Source organism: Coturnix japonica, chromosome 1 (genome assembly GCF_001577835.2).
Source record: "Coturnix japonica isolate 7356 chromosome 1, Coturnix japonica 2.1, whole genome shotgun sequence".
Classification (NCBI taxonomy): Eukaryota; Metazoa; Chordata; class Aves; order Galliformes; family Phasianidae; genus Coturnix; species Coturnix japonica.
Genome location: NC_029516.1, coordinates 25,759,825 through 25,778,453, shown reverse-complemented (window position 1 = coordinate 25,778,453; position 18,629 = coordinate 25,759,825). Strand labels below are relative to the sequence as shown.

The window sequence follows — 18,629 nt, the reverse complement described above, 5'->3', positions numbered from 1 at the left end:
AAATCTTATGCGCTCCTTCAACCTCTGAACTTTGCAAAATCTCACTTAAATCACCTTAATTTGCAGACAGTACAGTGAGCACAGAGTGTACAGATTTTTCTATAACTTGTCAATGCAAGCACAACCACACTTTTAGGGCCCAGCGTTAGTTAGCTATGCTAGAGCTGTAGTTAATATTTCCCTCAAGTATTTTGACAGTTACAAAGCAGAGAAGGCTTCCCTTGTGGTTTGACTACCACATTGATTTATTTAAAGCAGGATAAGTGCACTTTTTGTAGGCATAACGCTCCATTGAAATCTCTTTGGTGAAGATTCCTTGCTCATGCAGTTCTAGGCATTAAGGTACGCATGCTTCAGTATTGTCAAATGTTCCTCATTTACTTCATAATCCAAATGAAAATACAGAGAACTCAAATAAAAGAAGTGCTCCAGACCACTCAGCAGCCTGGAAGTACAGAACCTTATGAAAATTCTTGTCTCATGTACACAGCTATGGTGAACATGTATAAAAATCACATCTTAGCCATTCAAACCAGTATTTTATAAACAGTTCTTAAAATGAAGATGTTAAACAAAAAAAACAAAACAAAACAAAAAAAAAAAAAACAAGCAGCCTAAATCACAGTTTATTTTGGACAGCTTGTTGTTTTTAAATGAAGTTCAGAAGACACTGTTTACCCATAAAATCTCATTCCATTTCCTAATGTTGTCAATCTCAAGTTGTGCCTTCTAATGGCTGCATGTAACATCCCAAGTTTCACTTATGTGATGTTAAGCTTTGTGAAGAAAATAATCTAGCACTGTGCGAAGGATATAACTTAAGAAAGCCAAGTCTGACATTTGGAAGCTGAGTTGGCAGGCTCCATAGTAACCACTTCACCTCACTGCCTATGCTGACATGCTTTGCATTTTAGCTCACTTCTACAGACTTGCTCTGTTGTTTACTTTCATTGTAAATATGGAAGGCCTGGAAAAGAACTAGTACAAAGCTATCACAGGCTGAGACAAGACAGGCTAAGATTCTGAAGAGACTCTGAAGAGTATTTTTCAAATTTGGTGCTTAAAATCAACATAAAAATAATTAACAGATGCAGATTAAGAATAAGATTTACTGTTTCAAATGAGCACTTGGAGACTCTCCGCACAATGGTAAGAGATCAGTGCTCTGAAAATTCAAACACTTACTCCAAAAACATTTAGCCTCATCTCCTTCAATAAAAAGTAAGCTTTGCCAAATCATTCTGCAAAATCAGCTCAGTACGTTCATATGAGCAGCAGGGAGTGCTCCCAGTGTAGAAGACAGAAGTGAGAATACAAATGCATTCCTCCTGTACACCAAGCTTCAAGAATGTGATTCTGAATGAAATTCGGATGCTCTTTTAATATTCCCCAAATGTGTTCTGCTCATTGTTTTATAATGGCTATCTTTTTTTTGACACTAGAAAAACAAACACTGGAGCTATGACAAACAACTGCTCCAGTTTAGAGCAGAAAACTGATGCCATTTGAATGGGCAAACAGAAAAACTCTTTAGAAAGTGCTTGTGAAGAAAATATAATTCGATGCTTATGTATCTGCATTATTAAATGGCATTGATATAAATATTTCCATTATTTTTAGTAAAGATTAGATTAGTAAAAAACTAGGAACATCTTAAAAGCTAAATTGGTACTTTTACTACATCAGCTAAAAAACACCCCATATTAAGATCAAATTATTGCATACCTCTTATATTTTATGTAAAGACTGAAAGCTAAGTTTAGTTTTCAGTATAACTGTCCTCCCATGAACTACTTATTTCTGTAAAAAAATTAGTGATGCCACACTACACTGCTTATATACATACAAATCTCATGCTAAATGCTTCCGAGAGCTACCAATTGCTATTACTAAATATTTAATAACATATTTCACATTATTTTCCTCTATATTAGCCACGTTTGCTCTTGACGTATCTTTAGAATGAATGGTTGGCAGAGGTACAGTGCTAGGTGATTACCTTAAATTATTAACTCATCCCAGCAGGTCATTAATTCACAGAAAACAACCAGCTGCTCTGAAGACATTACTGAATTAATTTTTATGTCAGACACAGAAAATGTACTTACACTGTATTGGTGAAGATTTGCTAGAAAGAATTATTGGGCAATGAAATGTACGGTGGGATATTCCATTAAAAGCATAAGCTGTGTACTACATTTAATTACATTAATTAAACAATGAATGACAGAATTTAAAACATGGAACCCCAACAACAAGCAAGAAGGGATCATAGTGTGCAGTGTAGATTAAAAAAAAGCTGGGTTTTAGTTAAATCCACACTGGCCCCAAACACACATCCCAACTTCTGTTCTCCCTGGTGTGTTTGTAAAGCACAGGCAGAAATAAAGAGGAGTTTCACCTTTGATACTGTGAAGTCAAATGAAATTAGTCCATTCATTTACTTTAACAAAACTATGCCAACTATTTTTATTATTTACTAGTTTCATTCTTTGTGATGCAGATGTTATATTTTATTACATTGAAACTGAACAAAACAGGTTCATAAGTACAGAATTTGACTGTAACATGGACAAAATTTAAGAGAAAGTGAGTTAATCAGTGGAAGTAATTGACATGGAGGAGTCAGCATTTTGATATCAACAACCTAGTATTTGTATTTCCAATTATGAGGAGAGGAGGGTGTAAATACCAGTAAAATAAGAGTTAATTAAACTAGAAAACAGTCATAAACACAATAAACAAAATCCGAAATCTCCTGGCCATCAAAAGATTAAATATCCTTCTCAAAATAACCTTCCGAAAGGGTAACAGCAGCAAAGACAGATTTACATGTTTATGAACTACAGTCTATAATGTAGCTGGCAACAATAAGAGGACTGGATTTGACCCAAGGGAAACTGTTTTGATCTGTGCTCTCCTGGGTTTTTTCCCCCCTAAGGAAATGCCAGCTGAAATAATTCTCAAAAATTAGACAAAAATAGAAAATATGATGTAAAATATAAGAAGAATACACTGCTAAAGACATAATTGAACACATACTCCGTAGAAGAAGAACTGCAACATGAAGAATCAAAGAGATCTCCAGCCTGCTTGGGATTTGCAAAATTAGCTCTATAGATTAATCCATGCACTAAAAGAGATGCTCAGCACAGGAAACAGGGCTTAGGCATTGTACCCTGTTCAACTATCATGAACGTGCTTGGTAGTAACCAATCAACTTCATGCACATTTTCTATGCACGGTGGAAAGTATCACTGCTGTGGTACTAAGACCTGCACCCATGACAAACAGGGCAGTTTCCTAAGCTGAACTACAATGCAAAAGGGAAATCAGAATTGATGGTATACGACAAAGCACAAAGTGATTACTCACAACATGCATCAGGCCGCCATATCTCATACACAATGTAACTGTATCGATACCAACAGCACTCTCTTAGGCTTTCCTCCACAATGACTATCCCAAGGCTATTTCATAAGGAAATACAGTCCCTTCCAAGTCGCTATTGGACAGATGTACAGCCTAAAATAAAAATTACAGGCATAACTGACAGAAAATAGTCCCTTGTGATCTCCTCAGAAACTACAGCCAGTGATGTCAGCACTTGACAGTAGCAGCCTATACTGACTGAACACACTACTGCACGGCCTCAGCTCTTAGTTTATTTTTATTGTACCAGTCTCCTCTGATTTTATAAGATTTAGTTATAGCAAATATTAGCTGGTAAATGGTGTTAATAAGGATGCACGGAGTGTGAAAGTTTAAAAAAAAATAGCGTGACCTAATACAGCTCCTATGGGAGTGACTTTGTTATTTCCTCCTTTTTCACAAAAGCACACAACTATTACATTTACAGTAACAAAGTATCACTCTGAATCATGGTAGATTCACATTCATAATACTTCCAAATTAAATGCCTAAACAAAACACACCCTTTATTTCCTTTCACGAAAGAAATCTTCCAAAACCAAGTCATTTAGTCAGTCTCTGCTGGGAAGCCTATAAGCAGCCTGCTCTGCACAGTAACACTGCTGCAGTAAACAGCATGAAGGCTGGTAAACTGCCCTTTGGTCATTCACCCTATGAGCTGCTAACCAAATCCATAGAATCCACAGGAGAAAACGAACTCCATATATCCACATAGTGAACAAAATGTGTATGGCAACAAGTAAAGAAACAAAGAAATATTTGTTTCTGTCATTGTGAGAACAAGATACACCTATTAAAGCACAGTCTGTATAAGCTCTGGTACATGCTGATCACCGTGGCATATCCTAAGAATGAAAAGAACTCCAATGTGACCTATATTCTATGTCTTCTTAGAGCCTGGGAAGTACCCTTGAATCTAATTTTAAAAGCTACCGTGTAAAACCAATTAGGGTAGGATCTATTAAGCGAATCACTTTTGAAGGCCTCTCTCATAACAAGCTACAAACATGAAATGGCGCTTGCAAATTTACCACCAACTAAAAGCACAGAAGTCTGAAGAATATGAAGAAAACACTTCCACCCCCCCCCCCCTTCACTGAGGTGAAGCTTGAAATTTTAGTTACATATTATATTACTATATATTTATTTATTTCTAGATCACATTCTCACCATATGCATTTTTCTCCTGGGTTATTAAAGCTCAACTAACAGATTAGCTGCCGTTTTCTTAAATACTTCAGCATTTGATCTTGCTCAAAGGTGGTCTGGAAAATACCATTATTTAAACACTGCTGTAAGTCAACACTGGTGTTTTATTACATGAATTGCATCAAAGCAGTGAAATCATGGGAACATACTGTAAGAAAGCGTTGTGTTAAACAGAGGATATTTTATTTTAAGCAAAATATATGGCTTTGATAAATTACTTCCCATTCTCCCCATGCCCTAATTAATCCTGTGGTACAAGTTTAGTTTTTACCGTAAAATCAAGTGAGTGAAGTGTGCATAATGATTGTTAAATCCCAAATTGCTCTATTAATTAATTGGCAATTTGCTCAGCATACTGCACCGTCTACTGAAGTGACACTGTTGAACAGCTAAAAAGGAAATGCTTTTTACACTGCAGAAGAAAAGAGCAATGTAAAAAATAAAAACAAAATAAAAAAAGACACCCCTCTGTGGGAAGAAGTGGGAAAAAAAGAAAAGCACTGGCTGGAGAGAGATTAAGACACTCAGTGCTTCTTAAATAGATTTTAGTATCAAAAAGCTGATACGTGGCAATACAGCTTGTACACTGTGACATCAGGACTCCGTCTCTCTCGACTCGCAGGGTTCCTGGAGAAGCATGTTACAGGGATTAAATCCCTTTGAATGCTAATGTCTTCCTCTTTTGAACCACAAAGAGTATTAATCCTCCTCCCCTCATCTACCAACAGCTGCGCTGTTTTTCCTTCTTGACAGGGTGGAACAAGATAGCATGGCACCATTGACCTGAATGTAAATATTGCTATTTGGTTTTTTAACTGCTTATTTTTTTTAATGGAAATTGAATACATCTGGCATCAAGTTATCAACTGCACAAATAAAAACAAAGCATTCAAGCACCAGGAAATATCTTTTAGCAGTTATATCAGAGGAGTTATAGAAATAATTAACTTATTAATAAATTAACACACTACAATCCTCTCAAACATTTACAGAGGCTAATACAGGAAGTGAGACTGGAATTCCCAGAGAAAGGGTGCAAGTGTGTGCACACAAATACACATACATGTATAAATATATACGTATGGATGGAAATGTGAGTGTTAAAGTGGACAAACACAGTTAGCTCAAGCATGACTGCAGCATATACAGCCAGTATTATACATAAAATCTTTAAGAATTAATATCTTCCTCACACATAGCACTCATCCAACATCAATTTTAACAAAGACCAGACGAAATGAAAAGCGAATATGCAGACTGACTATAAAAAAAATCCACTGTGCTTCCACTGTAAAAGCATTTCCACAAATTTAAAGTCAAACCAAATGACAGAGTGCCTTTCATTCAGTTTTCAACCTACAGTTGAGTGATAAGCCAATACAAAGCCTGGTATCTATGTAATATCCTTTAGAGTCCCTAACAATGAAGGTGATCTCATTTTATTTACCATTCTGAGTTTTTCAAGGCTTTTTACAAATATTTTCACATTTTTTTCTCTATTTTTTTAATCATGTAGAAATACGAGCAGTGCAGAAGTAAATTATATAGAAGTTAAACTAGAAAAGATTATGTTGATAAATTAATACAAGTTTCCAATCCATTAAAAAAAAAAAATCAGAGAAAACCATCGTATTTCCCACATTGTAGGACAGTATCAAAGCTTTGAGCACACAGTGAATGCATACTATATGATGAATTAAAAAATAAAATCATGGTACTGCTGCCTAACCATTATGTTCTTCATTTGTTTCTGTAGTTCAAAAGCAGTCCAGTCTGTTAGTGTGTGAGATTAAAGTGATAAACAGAAGAGTTTTCCCATACAAACTATGATAGCACCATATAAGATTCATCATGTTAACTTCCCAGCCAGCTGTAGTGAACTTCTACAATAATGATGCTTGACAAAATTTCCTAATACTCACAAGAGCTATATTAACCTATTCAAAAAAAAAAAATCCTAAAGCTGAAATATTAGTAACAAATCCATTTTAACCAGAAATATTACTGAATTTCATATTCCATTTAGAAATATTTACGTATACGTATTGTTTTCAATCTTGGATACTTACTACAAATAAATCCCCTTGGTCACCTTACGTTTTTCACTAAGGTACCATTCCATTCAAAACATGCATATAAGTTTGACGAAGACAAGGAGGTTCTTCCCTCAGGATCAAAACAAATTAGTTCAAGGTAGCTCAAATGTGCACTGATGGAAATTAAATCTGATTCTCAAATCCACATGCAAAAAGTTATGAAGCATTTGCCATATAGAACCTTGTTAGCCTGCTGTCTATTAAAAAAAAACCAAGCACATCCCATGTGCTAAAAAATAATAAATGTAATCTAGGAAAGAAAATCAGAAAGGTTTGAAAGACAAAAGACAACAACCTAAAAGAAATTTAAAGAGTTCAAGACTATTAACATATCATGCTTGGAAAGAATATAGATTTTTAAATGATATGGAAGAATAACTAGAAAATCTAGTATCTAGTTCTACTACAATGAACTGTTTTAATACTGAAAATATATTTAATTCCCCATGGTTTACCATGATGAACTCCTTGCAAAGTGAATACAAAATCTACAGCCTTAGGAATTTTGTAGAACTAAGCAAGCGACATCCTAATCTCTTGCTCTTTAGTAATCCAAATACACCAAAGAGAGTGCTTTAAGAAAAGAACTGTGAGCTTGTGAGGCAACGCTGGTCTGATCACATGGAAGGGCTTTGTCCAAAGAACTCCAAGTATGGAAAATGAACTAGATGTCATTTAAATATCTGAGAATATTGGACCTGGTCTCTAATAATATTAACCATAATTTTTTAATGTGTTCTGGTCTGGTAAATAGGACTTAAAGTGAGTATAGGTTGTTTGACAATCCACTTTAATACATTTCACTGAAGTCTGGCAATTAAGTATTTTGTAGAAGTTTAAAATCATTCCATACAGCTATTCTTCATTTGGAAACAGAGACAGGCTTTGATGTGCTCTCAACTCAAGGAAAGAGGGGGTAGGATGGTGAGAAGAGAAAGAAAAGTGCCTCGCATAGCTTAATCCTGACCAACTAAGTAGTTAAGGAGCAGCTTGGAGCAGCTCCAAAGACTAAAGTAGTCCTCTTTCCAGTTCTACTTGGACAGGTGGAAGACGACCGTGTTTCAAGATTTCAAAAAAAGAATCTGATGTGCCACTCCCCTTTTAGCTTTCCCCAAAAAATAAAACAGCCTATTTGCTTATTTCAGGTGGCATCTGATTATATGCTTTGGGGATAACCAGATGTAGCATACTAAAGGAAACAAAATGAAAAACAAAAAGGCCCTAAGCAGAGAGGAAAAACAGAACATGAAGAAAATAAAAGCACCCTCAATCTGGTTGATGCAATAAGGCTATCCTGCCCTTCATGAGAACATTAACCCCTAACTTATGTAATTTTTATATATCTGAATGTAAATATGCCAGCTCTTTATAAATGTTACTTCAAGATACAGCTTACCTTTTGAAATCACTATTTTCAGTCATCGCATTTAATGATTATTTGATATTTTTGCAATACACAGACAAAATTGCCAATAACAAGTCTCCATTAATTAACGTTTAAAATTAGATAAATTCATCCAATAGAAGTGAGTTAATTACATTACACATTGAAGAGTGATCTTACACTAAAAGAAACAGATAAGGTCTACGATAAACTTTCTTATTAAGCTTTCCAGAAACCTCAGCAACTGCAACTGTGTGCATTACAGAAAGAGAAACTGAGCACTGGAAAAATAAATCTATATGAAATGTTAGATACCCTTAAATCCTAGTATGTTGCATACATACTGCTTTATGAATCTACAAGCCGTGGCCTACAGTTTCATTAAGTATTTTTACCCTCTCCTAATATCACTAGTAAAGCAGGAGATCAGTCTAGGCAGAAAATGTGCACAGACTTGCTTTCAGTTTCTTCACAGGATTATTATAGACAAATTTCTGCACTTTCCTCCTATGCTAATTTCTCAATTAAATTCTACCGGTTTTGCCTTTCTATCAGTGCTTCCATTTACTGACTCTTAGTGTATTATTTGTTAGTCTTTAAAATTCAGTAGTACTTATGCATATGACAATACTAATGAGATTCTACAGTACTTTAATAAATACCAGAAGAAATTCTGGATGTGGTCTGGGTGTATTTATGCTTGATTATGGTACACATCACACAAATATGCCATCATTGCTTTCCATGAGTTAAGATTAATGCCAACATGTGAACTAATATGATGGAAATATAATAGATGCTTTCTTTAGAAAGACTGCAATCCTATACTGTCTCTGCTTGAAGGCCTTGGATTCAGTCATCCTTCACAGCCTTTTTTGCAAGAGGTTATAATATATCTTTTCCAAAATAAGCACTACTACTTTTAATTAAATACTATAAGAAGGATTCTCTCAAACTCATAGTTACAGAACAAACAATCAACAGGTACTGGAGGACAATAACGAAGGTCAGAAGAAAAATGTACTACATAAAGTTAATTTCCTTTCCTCTTTACCACTCATGGTCACCAAAAAGAGCTATAATTCGATAAAACAGCATTCACTGTTAGTAGGATATATCACTTCACACTCAAGTGAATTTCTTTTGAAGCTGTCTTCTGAATTTAATCTTACTGCCATAGCCGTTTTTATTCTTTCTGCTTTTAAACTCAGCTTCTTAAGTTCTACACTGATTCCATCAGTAAAAGGAAGTAAAAGCAGACCCATAAACAAAAATTATTCAGTAATAAAAAGGGGCACAGAAACATACAACTTGAAATTTTCACACTTTGCAGTACTGTTAGATGGAAAGCCGTATCATCCACCTAGTGAAATAATGCTCAATGAAATACCAGATGCAAGCAGGAAGTCAAAGGCCATTTACAACTCATATAAAGTTCCCTCCCAGGCAGAGAAGAAAGGAACAGTAGAAGAACTTAAGGTCATATTTTAGGAAGCCTACATTTTTTAAGCCAGTGCCAATCTCTGGTTCTGTAAAGTCTATATACACAAAATAAGTTTTCTTCCTTGCTCCTACCTACCCTAGACTTTCTTTCTGCTATAAAATTATTTGATTAATTCTGATTTTCCAGCATTCTACCTGGAAAAATATTTACTCAAGGCTAAGACTTCAGCTTACCTGGTGAAGATCATCGCCCAAAACATATTCCTGGAAGTACCCTGGTGCAGCCGATGATGCTCTAATGGCCTGCCACAGTTTATACTGACAGCCTCCAATATAATGAGACTTCACCCCAGGGAAGTGGTTGTAGTTTCTAAAAACAAAAGCTTTCAGTGGTGTTCCTCTGTTTACAATGGTGCTTACTGCAGCTACCTGGTGAATTCAAAGGAATAAAATCAAGTTATAACAGATAAGGACAAATTCTCAAACTTAAGAAAACAAACTAAAATCAATTTATACATTAAATGCTTCACAGAAGCTCTGCTCAGTGCATGTTCACTAACTTTTACAATAATACCTATGTAAATGTTAAAAGAAAGAAAAAACCAACAACCTCCCTAAGGAGAATGCTTTTTTAAACCTCTCATTGTTTCTATTTTGTTGCTACCAATATCTGCTCACCAATATTTTAACAGAAAGCTATGCAACTAAAGAAGTTTCACCCTTATGAACAGAATTAATATTAGAGCTACAGAAAATATTCCATCTCAATACTCTTCATGTTTGCTAAATATATAAATGTAGACAGTATTTCAAATTCCAACGTCTTCAATGCACTTCAAGAGAACAATCTTAATAAATGTAATAAGTGCACGAAAACTACTAAAAATTCTCACAAGATAGTTTCCAACAATGTAACAGTGGCATGAAATACATGTATTTGACACATCAAACAATTTCTCCTGGAAAAAAATTACTTAATGCTGCATCTTCAACTAAAGGACCACAGAAAGGATCTCATTCAAAAAGAAAATCTTTGAAAGATTTTATTTCAAGGGTTTTGGTTTTTTTTGTAAGGACACAAACATCTTTAAGTCAGACAAATTTATGTGAAAAGTCAAAGCTGCATTTCCATTAAAAAATATACAATTGCAAAATTCAGCATATTTTCCAGATATAATCACATGAGGTGGGTGTACCTATAATTATGGATAAGCTTTAGAATATGCAAGACCTTTTAGCAATGACGCAGCCAGTCTGCCTGACACCATTCAGAACAATACAGCAGACAAGTGGGTGTTCAATTCTATTTTGTGTACTGTTCATTACAGAGTAGGGTTTTTTTCTGTGAAACATTACTCAGCACCAGCCTTACTAGCAGCTGACACTGGGATATCACTGTATTCATTTCCACTCTTCAGCTAAAACAGTCATTTAATTTACAGTAAGCTTACCTTTGGAAAGGAAACCAAGATAAGCATTACTTCTGTACAGAAAACAAAAACCAAACACACACAGAAGGAAAATGCAGGAATGATCGTACTCTATCATTTTCCGCACGAATGTGCAGAAGAACTTCTTTACAGTGAGGGTGACGGAGCACTGGAACAGGCTGCCCAGGGAGGTGGTGGAGTCTCCTTCTTTGGAGATATTCAAGACCCACCTGGAGGCCTACCTGTGTGACATGGTGTAGGGAACCTGCTTTGGCAGAGGGGGGTTGGACACGATCTCTAGAGGTCACTTCCAACCTTTACAAGTCTCTGATTCTGTGATTTGTTGGAGAAAAAAAACTCCTGTTTTGTCCAAAAAAAGGCCTGATTCTAAGCACTGCTAGATGCATTAAGGAAAAAAAAATACTTCAGAAATTTTAATAAATAAACCTATTAAATCAATACTTGAGTTTTTTCCTTTTTTTTTTTTTTTTCTTTTTACTACTCATATTTAACTTCTTGAAGCAAGTGCAACTGGTAAAATACTGAGCACATTTTGGAATAATCCATCTCTTCAGGAATTTTACAGCAGCACAGTTTATGCAACTATGTATTTTTTATTTTGATTTTACTGGCTTCGCAAAGAGCGCAACCACTACACTGACTGCTATCAACAACTAGTTTCAATTCTATTTATATTCGCATTTTATTACTGAAGAACATGGAATGAAGCCAAATATCCCAGTTCAAAGATAACTTTCAAGTCAGTGTAGTCTAGCTTCTCTCTCAGAAAGTAACATACCACTGTGTCCTTTTCATGTCCTTGTTTTAGACATGGGCTAGGAACGCAGTCAGTCAAGCACATGTTTCTATGTTTAGAAAAATGTGAATGTCCTCCATTTAACAGTAAAGCATTGAATACAGTACTGTGGCACCAAAACACCTGTTAATTACAGATTGTTCTGAAATATATGCTATTATATTTCTCTTCTTTCTTCACACCCTATCCTTCACCAAAAATAAAATACCCATGCTTTCTCATCTTTCATGCTGTTTCTGTATATAACATCCCTCCAATTAATTGGTGCCCTTCAGATACAGGAAGAATAGAGATCTTAAGGCCAACAGACAAGACTGACGAAAACTTAGTGATCCAGGTAACACAGAGAGAGGCTCCTTCTCTTACATCATGGTAAGATGTATCACATTTAATATGTGGGATCTCCAGACACTGCAATCTTCTATTGAAAGTTACCTCTACAAAACTTAAGGAAGTTGACATAAGCATTTCATAGAATGGCTTGGATTGGAAGGGACTGCAAAGATCATCTGGTTCCAACCCCCAAGCCACAGGCAGGGTTGCTGACCACTAGATTAAGCACTAAATTGAGTTGTTCAGTGCACCCACCCAGTCTGGCCTAGAACACCCTCAGGGACAGGGCATCCACATCTTTGGGCAACATGCCCCAGCACCTCAACAGCCCCAAAGACTTCCCCTGACATCTAATCTAAATCTCTCCTCCGTTAGTTTGAAACCATTCCCATTTGCCCCATCACTATGTACCGTGTAAAAAGTCAATTGTCCTCATGTTTAAAGTCTCCCTTTAAATACTGGGAGACCATAACAAGGTTTCCTCAAAGCCTTCTCTTTTCCAAACTGAACAACAGCCCTCTAATCATCCTCATGGCCATCCTCTGAACCCTCTCCAAAAGCCCTGCATCTTTCTTTGCTCCAGACTTGGACACAATACTTAAAATGAGGCCTCACAAAGGCACAGTAGAGAGAGACAATCACCTCCCTCACGCTGCTGACCACCCCTTTTTTGATGCAGCCCAGGATATCGCTGACCTTCCAGGCTACAAGTGTACAATGCTGGTTCATGCTGTTTTTCATTCTCCAGGACCCCCAGGTCCTTCTGTGTAGGGCTACTCTTAAGGAGTCCTTCTCCCTGTCTGCACTCATATCTGAGACTGCACTGACCCACGTGCAGCACTCTGCACTTAACTTTGCTAAACCTCATAATTTTTACATGGGCCCACCTTTCAAGTTTGTCAAGGTCCCTTTGGGTAGCATTCCTTCCTTTTATCTTATCAACTGCAGTACTCAACTTGGCATCTTCTCCAAACTTGCAGAGGCTGCACTCAACCTCATCATCTAGGTCACTGATAAAGATGTTAAAAGAGTACTGATCCCAAGATGGGCCAGACCACTCCTTACATGCCTCCATCTGGACATAGAGCCATTTACCAATTTTCTGCTTACAAACCTAAAACATCTTCCAACCTACATTATTAACTAAAAACATGAAAAAAAAAAAGCAACAAAAATCTAAGCTTCTAAAGGATTTTTATTCTTTAGAAGCATAGGTTACCTTGCACAGATCTTGCAGAACTTATCAGTCCTTATGTTTTTCTTACATTCTTCCCCGATAATACTTAAACTCTTAACAGGTACTCAAAGAGCATATGATTAGCATTCACATTAGAACACTGTACTTACCTTTGGACATTTGGAATTCCGTGCAGTTTCTATCATTAGATTTGATCCCATTTTTTCTCTACAAATAAATGTGGAAAAATGAAAACGCTCCGTGAGTTTTATCATGAACAAAAGATACGTGAAACAACTCCTTACAAAAATTTTTCATTTAGAAGAAACAATCATTGAATTTCACTTTAATAATCAGGTTACTGCAGTTAATTTATATGGACAAAATGAACGGAAGTTTCTAGGCCATTGGGAATGAGCTTGAAGAGTGACTGAGTTCCTGATTCAGTTACTCAGTTCATCACATAACCAAAATTCATCAGGATTACTGAACTACTTTACAAGAGAAAAACAAAGTACTTTGCTACATTTAAGAATATATATATATAAAAGCAATATCATGAAGAAGCTCTATAGGAACAAAAGTAAATGTTTTCCATTATGAGATCAAATGCTAAGAACATAAATGCACCATCCTGCATGATTGAGAAGAATATCTTCCATAACAGTAATTTAGCATGCATTTAGTATTCATTTTTTATGTGAAAATTTCTCCATATCTTGTATTCTAATCACTAATGTAGTTGATTATTTTCAGCAAGATTAATTCCTGGAAATAATTCCATTAAATGCTAAAGTTAAGTGCACCCTCAGTAAATTTGTTCACGACACTGAACTGAGCAGTGTGGTTGATACAGCAGTAGGAAGGGATGCCATCCAGAGGGACCTTAATAAACTCAAAAGGTGGGTACTTCTAAACCTAATGAGGTTCAATAACACATAGTACAAGGTTTTGCACATGGGTCAAGGTAATCCCAGGTATGCATATGAGCTGGGACAAGAACTCCTTGAGAGTAGCTCTATTGAGAAAGATTAAGTTCTTCATCAACCAAAACCCCTAACATGAGGTAGCAGTATGTACTAGCAACATGGAAGACCAACTGTATCTTGTGTTCCATGAGAAATGGGGTGGACAGCAGGGGCAGGGAGGTGACTGTCCCTTTCTATTCTGCTCTCACAGAGCCCCACCTGGAGTAATATGTTAAAGTCTGGGGCCCTTAACACAAAGATGTGGAGTTTTCAGACAGGGTCCAGAGGAGCGCCAAAACGATGATTCTCTCTTATGAAGACAGGCTAAAGGAACTGGACTTGTTCAAGCCGAGAAAAGAAAAGGCTGCAGGGAGACTTCACTGTGCCCTTTCAATACTCAAAAGAATTTTATAAATGAGATGGAAATCAACATTTTTCACAAGAAAACAAAGATAGAGAGAGGGGGAATGGTTTTAAACTAGTCTAAGTCTCCCTTATTTTAGATGTCAAGGGGAAGTTTTTAACTGAGAGACTGGTTAGGTGCTGGAACAGGTTGCAGATGTCCTGTCCCTCAAGGCATTTAAAGCCAGGCTGTATAGGCCCCAGAGAATCTGATTTAGTACTTGATCTAGCTGCTAAGCAAGCCTGTCTGTGGCAGGGGGACTGGAACTTGATGAACCTCGAGGTCCCTTCCAACCCAAGCGATTCTTCAATTCTACAATACGATTTTATGATCAGTACATTTAATTTTAAAATCTGATTTATGAATAATATAAATGCCTTGCTTTTATGTACTATACATGAGTAGAGTGTTTTACTTCCCTTGTGTTATATGTAGGTGCAAAGGATTTTTATTTTAATTAAAAGCATACAAAATACTGTCACGAGCTAACTTTTGTAATTTTATAATTTTCTGGGCAGAAAAACAACTCCAATTTTCTTAGAAGAAAAATACTGATTTCATCAACAAAATTTATTCCTAAAAATATGCAAAAGCACAAAGAAATATTTGGAGGCTTCACTTCAGTAAAGCAGTGAGATGTTTACAACTTGAGAAGCACGGGCCAACGTAAGAAACTTGCTACTTATCCAAATAAGCTTTTCACCATTTTACATCTGCTCTCATATTAAGTCATTTCTGTTCTCTTTGTAGCAATGCGAGCTTACACTATACATTTTCAAGAACTGAACTATCGATATGAATACAGATGAATGAAAAATAACAGAACACATAATACACAATTATTTCTTCCAGTGATTTTTTCCCTAATAGCTGTTAATGCATTTATATACCTTTACATTGCTAACTTCAACATAGTGAATATTTTTTCCATTGCAATTTTGACAGACTTCATATTTTATAGGAATGGGAAATGGTTATAACCCCTCAGTAGAGCAGCTAACATCTAATATCCCTATTACAACTTATTTCAGTTCTTACTATATCTGCTTACAAAAAAGAAAAAAAAGCACAGCAGGTGGCTAGTAAAATTTGATGCAGATCTGAAATGAGTCAGATCAAGTATTTGGCAAACATTCAAAAGTATAAGCAGAAATCAGCACACTAAAAGCTTACTCTGCTCCCAAAAAACAGTACACTAAGGGATTTCAATGTTCTGCTAAATATTAAAACAACTATTTCAAAAGAATGAGACTACATACTAATCATTTTTCTTTAACAGTTCACTTACTAAAGAGACGCTAACACAAATGAAGGCCATCAAAACATGTAACAGTGAATTATATTTTACTTTTTTCTTAAAATAAAAAACCAACTTACTTGAGCATTTTTTCCCAGATATCACTGTCATAAAAGGCGTGGCTCCAGCCCATCTTCACTGTTCCAACAATAACATTCTGCTTAAAAACATCTGATCCCAACTTGTGATATAGTTCTTCGCAGTCATCCAGAGGGATATGGAATAACCCCAGCATAAAAGCTAATATAGCTCCTGAAAAGAAATATTTTGTAATGTTAAGAATAGCACGTAATAAGATTATAATGATGGATTACTAACTATCATAACATTTATAGGTTAAGAAAAAGTCTGTTTTGAAAAGGGTGATCAACTGACATTACTAACACCAAATTCCTTTTCAAAAATAATAAATAACGTTTTTAAAGGACAACTAGAAGATAGGAAGAGTCTATTTTCAAAGACAATTTTATACACTGACAAATGCTATTCTTTTGTTCTACAAACCTTATCCCTGCCAGAATATATTTGGTAGAAAGCAGGTTAAACCCACTGCTTTATTTGGAAAGAGAAATGTGTAGGAATAGTCTGTGCTGTAGTATTTAAGAATATTTGGAACATTACTTGCTATCTTACAAACTCCTCAACTCTTCGAAGAAAATTTCTAGCAAATTCTATAACAGGGGAGCTCTGACTGTTTTGAAATCTATTTGGTTGCAATCATTTATAATTAATCACTGATGGATGCCTTGCAGAAGGATCTAGATAGAACAGAGTACTGGGTGATCATCAACAGTATCAAGTTCAATAAAGTAAAATGGCCATTGCTGTGCTTGGAATGGAATAACACCAGACTCAGCCTGTGAGACCAGTGACTTGAGAGCAGCTCAGCAGAAAGGGACCTTGGTGGCGGTGACAGCAGGCTCAACATGAGCAACCAGTGCACCCTGGTAGCCAAGAGGGCAAACTGCTTTTTGGGGGTGCATTAAATACTGCAGAGCCAGCCAGCTGAGAATTCTCCCACTACATTTAGCAGTGATACAGCTTCACTAAAGCGTGTGCAGTTCTGCACTTCACAGTATAAAAAAAAAAATAAAATAAAAAATTAAGGTCCTCAAAAGCTTGCAGAGTAGGGTAATAGAACAGGTAAAAGCATGGCAAGGCATATCCTGTGAGGAGAGGCAGAGAACACCTGGTATATCTAGCCTGGAGAAGAAGAGGCCGATAGGTGACCTCATTTCTCCCTGCAGCACCCTGAGGAAGGGAGATGCAGAGGAAGATGTCAGTTTCTTCTCCTGGGAACCATCAACAGCACATAGAGGAATGACATAAAGCTGTGCAAGAGGAGGTTCAGACTGGATGTTAGGAAAAACGTATTTACTGTGCAAGTGGTCTAACGCTGGAACAGCTTCCTAGAGAGGCAACAATGCCCTAAGCTTGCCTGCGTAGAGGAGGCATCTGTGTTACACTGTTATGCTCTAACATTTGGTTAACCCTGTAGTGGTCAGACAGTTATACTTGATAACCTTCTAAGGTCTCCTCCAACTGAACAATTCTATTCATAAACACTGCCATCTAGTGTGTGCCTAAAAAAAAAGAATGACCCTTTTAAGAAAAAACAGCTTCCAAACAGCACAGTTGCAGAATACCAAGTGCAAAAAACATTTTCTCCATTACCACCTGAGAAACAGCTTAAAAAAACCCCATGGTCTGTTAGCACACAAATGGCAATAGATATTATCAGTTGAGTTACCCATTAAAGGGCTTTACTGAAATCTGTTGGGTGGTAACAAGACACTCCCAGGAGAGTAAAGTGAAAAAAATCACAGGTATAGTCTAGGCTCTACCTGATGACCCAGAGAAAACACGTCTAAAGCTTCTGCCACATTCTGGCCTATTACGACAGGCTTCTACATTCCAGCTACCATCTCAGCCTTGGCTGCCAACATCTCAGAGAACAAAAAAAAGCCCAGTTAAATAAAACTTGAGAGGCTAAGGAGCGTAACTTGAAGAACATGGGTACACAGCAGGCTAATAAGACATAAGATAAGCAAGAATGCAAGCTGATGGATGAACGTATTCCTTCCTTACTTGGCACCAACAAACGCCAGCTGTAGCTCTATATCTGGTCCTAACAGTAAAAAATAAAAAATAAAATTAAAAATATATATATGCATATATACACATATATATTTCCACCAAAAAAAAACAAACAAAAACCAAGCCACCATGTGTCAAGGTAATAAATCTCCAAGGAAAGACCAAATAAACAGTGGAAGCCTTTAAATGCACAGCTGACTGCTTCAAAGAGAAAGGAAACAATGTCATCCATGTCCCTGGGGAGTCAGGACATGGGGAAATGCATTTGAACTGCAAAAGGATGATTGACATCACCTTTTGGAAATGTTGTTGTCTAATGACAACAGAACGCCAGAACAAGGTTTCTAAAGACATCTGTTATGATACAAAATCTGACAATTGTCAGCAGTGAAACAGACATAGCTTATTCATCTCTTGGGAAATGAGATAGGCTTCTAAGGTCAATTCCAACTCCGTAATATCACAACTTGACGTATTTACAAGTTGTCCTGAAAATGTATTTCTTCCATCAGGAAGAGGTTCAAAAAGCATTTCAAAACTGGA

At 36.3% G+C, this 18,629-nt stretch overlaps 1 protein-coding gene across 4 annotated transcripts in view; it reads right to left on the bottom strand.

Moving 5' to 3' along the window:
- PNPLA8 (patatin like phospholipase domain containing 8) overlaps positions 1-18,629 on the bottom strand; it is a 33,088-nt gene that overhangs the window by 6,364 nt on the left and 8,095 nt on the right. For all 4 annotated transcript variants that reach the window (XM_015854250.1, XM_015854262.2, XM_015854242.2 and 1 more), the window contains exons 6-8: positions 16,070-16,241; positions 13,492-13,549; positions 9,799-9,993 (exon numbers count right to left, since the gene is read on the bottom strand). In XM_015854250.1, coding sequence (XP_015709736.1) covers positions 9,799-9,993; positions 13,492-13,549; positions 16,070-16,241 — 425 coding nt within the window. The remainder of the gene's footprint in view (positions 1-9,798; positions 9,994-13,491; positions 13,550-16,069; positions 16,242-18,629) is intronic.